This window comes from Hordeum vulgare, chromosome 2H (genome assembly GCF_904849725.1).
Source record: "Hordeum vulgare subsp. vulgare chromosome 2H, MorexV3_pseudomolecules_assembly, whole genome shotgun sequence".
Lineage (NCBI taxonomy): Eukaryota > Viridiplantae > Streptophyta > Magnoliopsida > Poales > Poaceae > Hordeum > Hordeum vulgare.
Window position 1 is genome coordinate 21412175 of NC_058519.1, and position 12391 is coordinate 21424565.

The following is a 12391-nucleotide window of genomic DNA, read 5'->3' on the forward strand; positions in this document are numbered from 1 at the left end:
CGCGGGCACGGCTTTCCGAAAGATTTAACCCTGCAGGGGTGCTCCAACTAGTCCATCACAAATTACCACAAGCCGCATAGAAATCCTCAATCACTAAGCTCGCGATCTCGTCGGATTCCCTAGTGGAAAACCTCAACTCTGAGATTACCCAAAACGTCACCGGAATTTCGATGCACAAGATATCTCGTCAAAGGTAAAACTAATCCAGCAAGGCCGCCCGACGTGTCGACGATCCCGATAAGAGTCGCGTACCTCGTTCTCAGGACACGACGGATGAGCTAGACATCGGGATCGCTAAACCTCCGGGTGACCAGAGGGGCGCCGGACATCGCTCAGGTGGGACCAACACTCATGAGGAGCACTGGCCCGGGGGTTGATTAAATTATCCTCGGGTTAATTACTCCCTATGCAGTTCATTAGTTATTAGGCAAATGTAGTACCAAAGTTGGGCCTTGCCAGACCAGCTTTAATCTAAAACGAATTATCAAGGGGTCCCCATAACAACCCCGATCGTGTTAGGAGCGCTCATTTATGGAACATAACACCGGTAGCCGAAACTAAGGGGCAAAGGTGGAACAAAACACCAGGCTAGAAAGGCCAAGCCTTCCACCTTTTACCAAGTATATAGGTGCATTAAATTAAATAGCATTTAAGTATGGTGATATGACAAGGAACCCATGTTATCACATGGCAGCATCTGCACCTGCAACTAGCAACGCTAACAACAAGGTTAAGCAAGCAGTAACATAGCCAATCAGTGGTTTGCTAGGTCGAACACGTTGAAGGTAACCATGGCATTGTTGAGAGGCTGGAATTTAACATGTGGTAGGCAACGAGACATAATCGATAGCATCGAAATAACTAGCATGACAATGATAGTAATGGTATATCGGGAAATGGTCATCTTGCCTGAGATCTCGCTTGGAAGAAGAACAACTCGGAGAAGTCGGCGAACCAACGTAGTCGAACGGGTCCTCACATTCCAACACGCTTGCGGAACTCTATCGAGACGGGCAAACCGGAAACAAACATCAACAGAAATATTCACCACACGACGCACAACATGATGCATAACCTACTATGATGCATGATCAGTTCAATGATGCAAGGGATGGCATGGCAAAACACCACACGCAAACACTACACATTAAATGAAGCTCGATATGCAACGGGTTGCATATCGACGAGACCCCACGTTTAATTATTTAATTCATTCCCGATTATTTACACGGCAATATTAAATGTTGTTAACAAGGCAAGGGGTGAAGTGTTGATCCTACGTGTCATCCTAGTCGGGTACACGCGAAACAAAGATCGGAGCTACGGCATAAGTGACATGCAACACAAGAATATATATGCCATGAATGCCTCATGCATGCAAGTTCATCACATCACGACAAGGAGGGAAAATAAGCATGCATCGCCATGGCGAGCGAGAGGAAATCATGGCGGCAAAACGGAACGATGCCACGGCAACGTTCCTATCCCGACAACTTGTCGAGATATTGAATCCACGAATAGGGAGCGCGTGCGGGAACGGTAAATTAAGATGGGTTGATCCCGTATACCGGGTTCCCATGTGTCGGGCACAACATAGAGGGTCAACGTGCAACGGTCAAACATACGGTGCATACATACGGTGCATACATGCATTCAACTCAAACAACACATACATTCGTTACACGACACGTCTCATCGGTATACCTTCGGAGCGTGCACATCAGAGCGGTTCGGTCGAAGCGGACGTCGTGGAGGTCGTGGAAGTAGTCGTACATGGTCTCGTTGACGGTAGTCGTTCGCTCGGCGTCGTGGTACACGGTCTTCAGCGTCGGTTCATGGTCTTCGACGACGGTAGTCGATACGGGTCTTTGGCGACGTCTAGGAAGTCGAACTCGCTTCCGGGGTCGTCGAGGACGTGGTTGTGCACGGCGATCTTGTCGATTCCATGGAGGGGGGGTTGGTGCACGCGGCGACGGCAGGCGACAGCACAAGCATCGAACGTCGGCGACGGCAACACGCAAGCAACATAGCAACGACAACAATGTGCAGGCCATCAGCAAGCAGCGCTAGCAGCTAACTAGCACAAGCTACATCAAGCATCTACAACAAGCAACCAACAACCTAGCTTATCAACTACAACTAGCAGCAAGCAAGCAGCAAAGCAAAGCAACTACAGCAAGCACACTAGCAAGCAGCATGCAAGGCACAACAAGGCAGCACAGCATGCAGGCAACCTCGGCATCAGTGGCAAGCACCAGCCTGCCGCAACTACATCAACTAGCTTTTAGCAAAGCAAGCAAGGCAGCAACAACTACACCTAGCATCGGCAGCAGCTATGGCCAACAACAACAACACAACCTACAGCGGCTAAGCAACGCAGCAACAACATCGCGGCAACATCAAGCTACTGTGAGCCTCAACATCTCGACGACAACTTCAACCTGCAGGCACAACCACGACAGCAAGAGCAACAACAATGGCTAGGGCAGCAGCAAGCAATAGCAACACAATAGCAACCTCAATAGCTAGCTGCAGCGACAACGGCATCAGCTTCAGGCAGCTACAGCGACTGGCACCGGCAGCTAATTCGGCAACGGCGGCAAACGCATCGCAGCGGCAAATAGCAGCAGCAAACAGCATGGTGCAGCAGCAGCATACACAGCAGCAGCAACATGCAACCGGCACAGCAAGGGCGACGGGCACAACAACGGACATGGCTAGCAACAACAGCGGCTATAGGCAGGCAACAACAGCAACATGGCGACACAGGGGCCTCGGGCCGGCCGGGAGGATCCGAGAGGAGGAGGTCGGGGTCCTGGAGGGAATGGCCGGCGCGACGACCATCGGGGAGCAGGGAGGCGGGGACCGTCGGGGAGCAGGCCATGGCGGCACCGACGGAGGCCTGCAGGCGGCGCATGGCGAGGCACCCCGGGGAGGCGGTGAGGCGGGCGCGACGACGGACGGCTAGGAACCAGGGCGTCGACCAGGGCTGCGCGCGGCGGGGCTGGCCACCGGCGTGCAGGGCGGCGCGCGGGCGGGGTCGAGCGCGACTGGAGGCGGCGCGGCGACGAGCTAGCGCAGGGAGCTGCTGCGCCCGGGGCTGGTGTCCACGGCGGGCGCAGCGCAGGGCTGCCGGAGGCGCGCGGGGACGGCGGCTCGGGCAGGAGGGCGGCGGCGCGCAGAGGGGAGAAGAGAGGGCGAGGGAGGTGGCCACGGCGGCGGGAGGCGAGCCATGGGATTCCGGCGAGAGGAGCTTGGCGGCTCGGGCGAGCACCGGCGGGACGCAGTGAGCACGACGAGGAAGAGGGAGGAGAGGGAATCGGGCGAGGGCTAGGGAACGGGAGGGAGGAGGCGCTGGGACGAGGGGAGGATGGGGTGACGGCGCTGGACGGGAGGAGAACGAGGGATCGAGCCTGGATCTTTCTGGCGCTAGGGTTGGAGGCCTGGTTTGGCCTTGGGCCGGCTGGGCCTCCTCTAAATGGGTTTTTCTTTTCCCTTTTTAAAAAAAATCAGATGACTCAAACAAAATGAAAAGGCTTTTAACAAGATATAAAATAAAATAAAAGCTTTTGATTTCTTTGAAAAAGGATATATTCCCAACTATAAGAAATAGTTGGGCATTTTTAAAAGAAATAAGATAAAACCTTTTTGAAGAAATAAAATTAAAACCCGTTTACAAAAGAAAAATCGAACCCCTTTGAAGAATTAAATAAAACCTCTTTATTTAAAGAATAAAATAAAAGCCTTTTAAAAGAGAAAATAAAATGGGACGGTTTTAAAATAAAACGAACGAAGAAATAAAATAAAAACCTAAGGGTTGCCCCCACATTTAATAAAAGGGTTTTAAAAGAAGACGAATCTTTTGACGGGGTTAAAACGGAAACTTTAGCAAACCGCACAACAAATAAAAGAGAGGGGAGAGAAGGTTTACATCCTCGGTGCAACAGGGTTTGAAGCGGCTCTGTTGCACCCACTCTTGTCATGCCAACGAACAACGCCACACTCACAAGCACTCACAAGCAACAACATGGAGCAACAAGTAACACCGACAAAACATAGTTGACATGATGTCATGCATGATGCGATGATGCAAACTACATGACGATGCAACGAATAAAACTAAACACACGACGGAAACGGAAATAAAAGGGAGGAATCTTCTGGGCGTCGGTCTCGGGCTGTCACATACCGCTAGAGCTGGCGGTAGTACCGCTGTCCCAGCGGTAGTACCACTCCAAGTTTTTAGTACCGTAATCTTTACGGTTGTACTGCGTCGGACATTTTTGCGAAGACTTTCTTGGCGGTGGTTGACCCGGTAGTATCTTTGCGCTACCATGGGCTCAGCGGTAGTACCGCTGCAGCCAGCGGTAGTACCGCTGGAGGGTTTTGTGCTTGACATATTAAACGTTAGTTTTATTCCGCATTTGTTCAAGCCTAAACCTTAATTATTTTAAAGCGTCTATTCATCCCCCCTCTACGCGACATCCACGTTCTTTCAGCCTTGTGTTTCACTTTCATGCTAATGTGCACTTTCCTATCAAGGTTCTTCATCGTCGTGTCTGTCAATAGGATCATCATACTGATGCTCAAGTTCTTGTCGAATGGAGCGAAGTTGGTCCTGAAGCTGGATTTTGAGTCTGTGTGAAAAAGTTTTCGCGTTCTCTGGCTTGGGGATAAGGCGCCAAGAACCAGGCCCACTGGTTTGGCCTTCACGTCCTAAATGGATTGCAGGCCATGAATCGACCGATCGGGCCTTGCAATCCTCTATCAATGCCATGTTAGTGTTTTTGCAGTCGCGACGGGGAGGAAGAACAAATGCTTGGCTAGACCATTTATGTAAGTTGTGAGCATGGATGGAAGGAACAACTACAATAGCAATACAATTCAAATTCGTCATCGATTCATAGCCAGATCTGCAACTCCTTGATGAATCATAGTTGTAGCTTACAATACATAACTCGGAAGTAGCTAGGCGGCATACCCCTTTGCCTCTCCTCCAAGCGATCATGCGGCTAGGGTTTCTATCTCTTGTGGCCTTAGAGCCATGGGTGTGCGGTGGACCTTTGCCCATGCTGGCGTGAGGGCTCCATTTCTATATGTTTCTTCGAGTTCTGCTAAGCTTGTGTCTTGTTCAAGAAGACGAAGCAGTGATGACAAGATGGAATAAGATTCTCCCAGTCTAGCCCTGTCTCGGTGGTGCATCTAGCACCTCCGGAGGGCGTGTGGAGGTGTGTCTTCCGAATCTCACATGATTTGGTCGGTGGTTCTCTTTGATGGATCTGGTCTTCACTCGTTTACGTCAGTATGTCTACATGTTGGATCCTTCTGATCTACGCTTCTCTTCATTGACGGCGGTTATTGTTCTGGTGTGTTGGTCCTATGGGGCCTTATCAGTTAGCATGATGACTTCTCAACGGTCTACTACAACAAGTTTTGTCTGGCTGTGACGAGGAGGAGTGATGATGCTGGTGCACCTTTAGCTCGCTTAAGTGTTTGTAGTCGTCGCTAGATGGTCTACGAGTCTGGATGTAATCCTTATTATTTATAGATCTTGTTTTACTGCAATAGATCGAAAGTTTTCCTGGAAAAAGCGAAGAACTCAAGAGTAACAATAAAAGCATAAAGAAAAAATAAACATACTAGAAGCTGCAACTCGTTATTTAAACGATGTTCATTTAAATTTAAGGTCTCATTTTGCATTTTATTCCAGGGGCTTGAATTGCTTAGCCATAAGGCCTTCGAGTCGATGCCCAATACTTCAAACACTTCTTCTTCGGTACAACTCCCCAAACACAAGGACAACTGAGACTAAACGATACCCCTTCGTAACAAAGGGCAGGATTGTCTTTTCCCCCGTCCCGACGTACACGCGTCAGCCCGACGGGCGCCAGCTGACGAAACAACGACGTACAGGAGCCCCGTATACGCGTCCCACCCCGCTGTGACGTGGCGTCGCCACGTCGGTCTGACCGCGGTCAATCCGTCGGTTCCCGAGACCACGGCATTAATTCCGCGATGCGTCGTCAGTTCACGTCGGTTCCCGACGCCGCCGCCATTAATCCCGCGCTGCGTCGCCAGTCCGCGTCGGTTCCCGAAGCCGCCGCCATTAACCACCGCGTCAGCGTCGTCAGATGCCGCCGTTAGCCCGTTGGTTCGACGGCTCCCGAGGCGACGCCATTAATGGCGGCCCCGTCGTCAGAACCCAGTCGCGTCGGTTCCCGAGGCCCTCGCCGTTGGCCCGTTGGTTCGACGGCTCCCGAGGCGACGCGCATTCACTCCGGGGGAGTTACGTCGGCCACCAGCTGCCCCGTCGCCTCCCCTCCCGCCGCGGCGCTATATATACCCGTCGTCCCGCGGCTCGTCGGCACACCCGTCGCTCCCCTGCTCTACTTCTCTCCCCCGCAGATCCCCGTCGCCCCGAAGCTGTCTTCCTCCCTCCCCCGTTCTTCGACGACCTGGCGATGGACCATGCCGGCGGCAGCAGCTCCGGCGGCGACAGCGGCGGCGCGCCGGAGAGCAACTGGCCCCAAAGCCTCGACAAGCCGCTGACGCAGGAGCTTTTCAACTTCGACCTCCTCGTCCCGCCGGGCTGCCGCCTTGCAAAACCTTGGCGGATTTGCAAGGACGGCTACCCGACGCTGACCAACCCCGCGACGCCGGAGCAGCTTCGGGTCCACCCCGGCGGCCGCTACAACACCCACGGCCGGCACGCCTTCTAGGACGGCAAGAACTACAACGACATCATCAGGCGTTGCCGGCAGGCGGCAGTGGCGAGGGCGTCCCGCGTTGCCGTCGGGCGACGATCCCCCACCCACCTCCGGCGGCCCCGGTGGCGGCCCCGGCAGTCCCGGCAGAGTACGAGGTGCCGCCGGAGCAGTTCGTCCTCCGCGAGGACGGCGACCCCGACGACTCGCCGGGGCTACTCGTTGCGATGAGGGCGTCGCAGGCGACGGCGGCGGCGGCAGCGGCAGCGAGGGAAGAGACGGAGATCGCGGCCGCGATCCAGGCGACGGCGGCAGCGGCGGCGGTTCGCCGCCGCCTGACGACGACGTTGAGTGGGACGCCCTCGCCGACAGCTCCGACGACGACGACGACGGCGGCGGGGACGGCGACGGCGCGGTGAACGGGCCTGCCGTCGTCTACCTCGACTCCGATTAGATTAGGCTTTTTAAATTTAGTAATGTTTAATTAAATTATATTTTTAGTTTTTTAATTATGTTCGAATGTAATCGGGAACTATGAAATTTTATCTAAGTTTATTATGAATCTAAATTAATTGTTTACATGGTTATTATTATTATTATTTATTTGAAATAATTAAATTGTTTACATTAGTTAACTAAATATTTAAATTTATAAAAATGATAAAAATAAATAAATAAATAACTTATAATATTTCTTAACCGATATAAACATTCATGAAATTATATTAAGATGTAATTTTTTTTAAACGGTATAAACATTCATGAAATTATTTTAAATGAGTTTTCTTAAATAATATATAAATAACTTATAATCTTTCTTAAACATGAAGTACATGCATGCATTCATGAAATTCACCAACTTTTGCCGGCACCTGAGAATGGATATGCAATGATGCCACGCAAAATTTCAACGAAATCGGAGACCAAACGCACTTGCGTCACGTCCGGCATCTGTTTGTGTCGGTTTTTGAATGGAAATTCATAAAAAAAGCACGGATTGTCAGAAAATTCTAAAATTTGACGTGGCGCCTTGTCAAGTTCATACGGAAGTGTGAAAAAAAATGAATTTTTTTCATGAAGGCTGGTTGCAAGATGACGTTGTAGCACCCCTTCCATCCATACCGACACCCATGGGTTGCACATGAAGTACATGCATGCATTAATGAAATTCACCCAACTTTTGCCGGCACCTGAGAATGAACATGCAATGATGCATGCCACGCCAAATTTCAACGAAATCGGAGACCAAACGTACGTTGCGTCACGTCCGGCATCTGTTTGTGCCGGTTTTTGTATGAAAATTCATACAAAAAACACGGATTGTCAGAAAATTCTAAAATTTGACGTGGCTCCTTCTCAAGTTTATCGTGAAGCGTGAAAAAAAAACTATTTTTTTTTCATGAAGGGTAGTTGTAAGATGGCGTTGTAGCACCCCTTCCGTCCATACCGACACGCATGGGTTGCACATGAAGTACATGCATACATTCATGAAATTCATCCAACTTTTGCCGGCACCTGAGAATGGACATGCAATGATGCCACGCAAAATTTCAACGAAATCGGAAATCAAACGCACGTTGCGTCACGTCCGGCATCTGTTTGTGCTGGTTTTTGAATGAAAATTCATAAAGAAAAGCACGAATTGTCAGAAAATTCTAAAATTTGACGTGCCGCCTTGTTAAGTTCATCATTAAGCGTGGAAAAAATGAAATTTTTTCATGAAGGGTAGTTGCAAGATGGCGTTGTAGCACACCTTCCGTCCATACCGACATCAATGAGTTGCACATGAAATACATGCATGCATTCATGAAATTCATCCAACTGTCGATGCCCAATACTTCAAAATATAACCGGCTAGGCAGTGATGCCTTGAAAATTTTAGTTGGCATGAGTCTCACAGTGTGTGTTGGCAGCTTTAGCCTTGAAAAAACAAGAGACCCAAACATGAATAAAAAACTAAAACAAGCCATCAACTGCTTACAATTGAGTTTCTTTACTGCTTTGCAGATTTGGCATCGGAGTAGTTACTTGCTCCGGTTTTCAGTTTTTCTTTATCACACTAGCTAGGCAATGAAGTGTCAAATGAAGCAAAAGTGCATTTGACACCGTTTTTGGCCGACATGATGGAGGGCCTAACTGTTGGATGGATAGATCGATCCACCTAGTTTCTCTGTATGTGGTTCAGTTAAAAGTTCTCACAACAAATCAAATCCGTTTGGCATGTGGATGATGCTACTTGCTACTTGCAGAAGACTAACGTTACACTGAAAACCCTTTCTTTTACTCGGCAATTTCAACAACTCCTTCGTTCCCAACCGCCTTGGACAGGCGATTTGGAGGCGACGCAGCGGCTTCTGCCTCCCTCCGTCTACTGCTCCGGCAGCGAATGGAGGGTGGGCTCCTGTTTCTTTTCTGTGTTACCGTCAGTGAGATCCTTGCTTGTTTCCCTCGACGACCGTCGCTCCAGCGATGGGAATGGAGGGCAGCCTCGGATCTGCCTGCTTGGGCTATAGATAGATGTAGGTTAGGTGTGTACGACGCCGACGCTTGGTCGGTGGCGGCGACGGTGCATCCAATAAGAGCAAGTACAATAAGATACAATCAACAGATTATAAGAATTAAAATATTATATTTTTACTGAGTTGGATGAGAGAGAAGAGGAGAGAGAAGGAAAACGGGCTCTTCGTGAAGAGCTAGCTCTAGCACGTGCTCCTAGGTGCTTTGTGAGAATGAAAGGTGGGCCATATATGATAAAAATATTATTCTTTTATAGTTAACTATTATACAAACTAGCTATAAGATAGGCTGTAAGACTGTTTATAGCCAACAGTTGGCTATACTATTAACCATGCTCTAATGTTGCCGGAGTTCCAGCCCCTTCTTGACGGCGGCTTGTTGGCGTTGAGGAGCTCACGATGTCTTGTGCCTAGGCATGGTTGCTACGGAGGACAAGGCTTCCATATTTTGGGCTTTTTGTCTTCCCTGGATTTGTCCCTTCCTCGTGGTCCGCTTGCTTTTGCGATGCCAAGGATCCAGGTGGAGTTTTGTACAAGAGATTGGCGTGTTCAGCTACCTCGTCGAGGTGGGGGTTGCGGTGGCGTTCAGATCTGGTGGAAGCTTTGCTGGAAACGGTATCTTCGTCACGGTGCTGGTTCTCTGGGCCTAAGTACGAAGACTTCTCATCTACCATGGAGGTTTGCCGGCATGCGGTACGGTGACGGTGACGGCGCGTCCTTGACTCAGTCTGGCGCTGTGGCTGTTGTGTGGCTCCTCAGGGGCTTTGTTGTAATTTTCGTTCTTTGTGGGGGTGCTGCTTGTATCCGGTTTAGCTTCTTAATAGATCTGAGTGTGTCTTTTTGCAAAAAAAACATTTTTTTCAATCTCATACTAGTAATAATGAATTACCGGTGCCATTGACTTAGTGGACGAGTTAATGATGCCAGTTACCACGTTCAGATGCAGATCTATGCATGCCTTATCTATCGTTCCAACTTGCAAGTCAGACGGATCATTGAGCGGAGAACACACTACGAGTAGCAATATATCCAACCTTCCTCCGTTTTAAAATATAATGTTTATATATTTGAATAAAACTTTTCATATAAAGCAAAATAAATAAATCTATACTTTAAAATATATTTATATATATTCATATCTAGTTTAATAATGAAACCTCTAAACAAAATTATATTTAGAAACGGGTGGAATAGATTCCATCCTACCACCATGCATAGCAAAAATTGGGTCTAGGAAAGAAAGAGGATATTGAAGAAGTGCCCATGTTTCGATGATGAGGATGAATTGTGAAGATCAATCAAACAAAAGTGACAAGAAAGGTTGCGCACACCGACCACCTTAACAGAACCGACGTGGATAAACCCTAGGGTGTTCGTATGCCGTTGGAGGCCGACAACAAATTCATGGCTAACAAACTATTTCCTTCGTCCGAACATTCTTGTCTTAGATTTAGTCATGTTTTAGTATTTAAATACATTCATTTCTAAACAAACCTAAGACAAGAATTTTGAGACGGAGGGAGTACAATTAAGCAGCTTAGCAGCAAGAGGCCATTTGCAAATTAAGCAGCTTAGCAGCAAGAGGCCATTTGCAAAAGTTTAAAAACATCAGGGCACATGATCGTCTCTGCTGACTTCTACCGTTCTACATGTAAGTATATTTATATATAATTACTATAGATGAGACACGCTGCTATAAATTGCTACGGTGCGATTAAGCAATTCACACCAAGATCCAAAGAACGTTTGGATCGAACACAAGAGACGAACTCACGCACGAAAGCAAGAATGCCGGCCAGCGCCGAGCAGCACTTCATGGAGATCACCAAGGTCGACCTCCGAGGACTAGAGCCTGGCCGGCCAGGGTGGGACGAAGCCCGGGACGCGGTGACCGCGTCCATGGTGGCGCACGGCTGCGTCGTGGTCCATGTCCAGCACGTCGGGCTGGACGATGACATCCGGCAGGCGCTGTTCGGCCGCGCCATGCCGGAGCTGTTCGCGCTCCCGGCGGAGGCCAAGCAGCGCAACGCCAACAGCGACGTGCAGTACGGCGGGTACATCGGGCAGATACCCGGCATGGCGTACGAGAGCATGCGCATCAAGGACGTCACCGACGCCGGCCAAATCAGCGACTTCGCCGGTCTGCTCTGGCCGCACGGCAACCCCGCCTTCTGGTGAGAGAGACCAGTACATGCATGATTCTTCATCACCGGCCCGCTCTTTCCTCTTTCCACAGTATTAGTATTTGTGTATGTAGACAATATATACTTTTTGACATGGATCCCGACGTACGTGGTTGTGTTGTGCAGCGAGACGGTCGGGGAGTTCACCAAGAATGCTGTCAGCCTGGAGAAGACGGTGACGAGGATGGTCTTGGAAGGCCTCGGTGTCCGGGCCGAGCACGCCCTCGACTCGCACCGCGACCAGCTCTGCTACAGCTTACGGATGTCCTACTACGGCATCTGCCCGGAGGAGAACGCGGCCAAGGTGACCCTGCCGGAGCACCGTGACTACGACATGACCACCACCATCGTGCAGCACGAGGTCGAGGGCCTTGAGGTGCAGCTGAAAGACGGCAGCTGGTTCGCCGTGCCCCCCGAGCCGGACACGGTCGTCATCGTCGCCGGCGAGCTACTCAACGTAAAGCCATAATGATAATATAGACCTCCCTTCCCCTTCCCGGCCGTGTGCTGAACTGTTGATAAACGTCTGCCTGCTTGCCTGCAGGTGGTGACCAACGGACGGGTGCGGGCCTGCCTCCACCGCGTCAGGACGCCGAGCAACCGCGAGCGCTTCTCGGCGCTGCTGGGCTGCATGCCCACCCAAGGCTCCACGGTGAGGGCGATGGAGCAGCTCGTCGACGAGGGCCACCCTCTGGTCTACCGTCCCTGCGACCCGTACGAGTACTGCGCCTTCCAGTACTCGGAGGAAGGCCGCACATCCGGCGACGCGATCAAGGCGTTCTGCGGAGTAGCTAAAGATGGACCAGCCGCTGTCTGATTCTTTTGAACATACTCCAGTACCGACGGCGACGCAGATGCTCATCATACATACATAGACCAGCTGTGTGATGAAATGATATTCGCTTGTTCTAACATAGTTGAGCACGTATGCTCTCCTATGGCTATGGGTTTATCGGTCGAATAATTAATGCCTTCTTATTACGACTTT

General features: G+C 50.2%; 1 protein-coding gene across 1 annotated transcript; it reads left to right on the plus strand.

Annotated features, from left to right (window-relative positions):
• The first annotated feature begins 10944 nt into the window (after positions 1-10944).
• LOC123429291 (probable 2-oxoglutarate-dependent dioxygenase AOP1) lies at positions 10945-12391 on the plus strand. Its single transcript, XM_045113347.1, has 3 exons — positions 10945-11394; positions 11530-11860; positions 11948-12391. Exons 1-3 carry the CDS (start codon positions 11009-11011, stop codon positions 12218-12220), a joined length of 990 nt encoding a protein of 329 aa, XP_044969282.1. The 5' UTR covers positions 10945-11008; the 3' UTR covers positions 12221-12391.

Excerpts from the sequence above, each read along its gene's own strand:
- LOC123429291 (XM_045113347.1), top strand. The coding sequence starts at position 11,009 with ATGCCGGCCAGCGCCGAGCAGCACTTCATGGAGATCACCAAGGTCGAC. Across the intron at positions 11,395-11,529 it reads CACGGCAACCCCGCCTTCTG|CGAGACGGTCGGGGAGTTCA; the intron begins GTGAGAGAGACC and ends TGTGTTGTGCAG. Across the intron at positions 11,861-11,947 it reads TCGCCGGCGAGCTACTCAAC|GTGGTGACCAACGGACGGGT; the intron begins GTAAAGCCATAA and ends GCTTGCCTGCAG.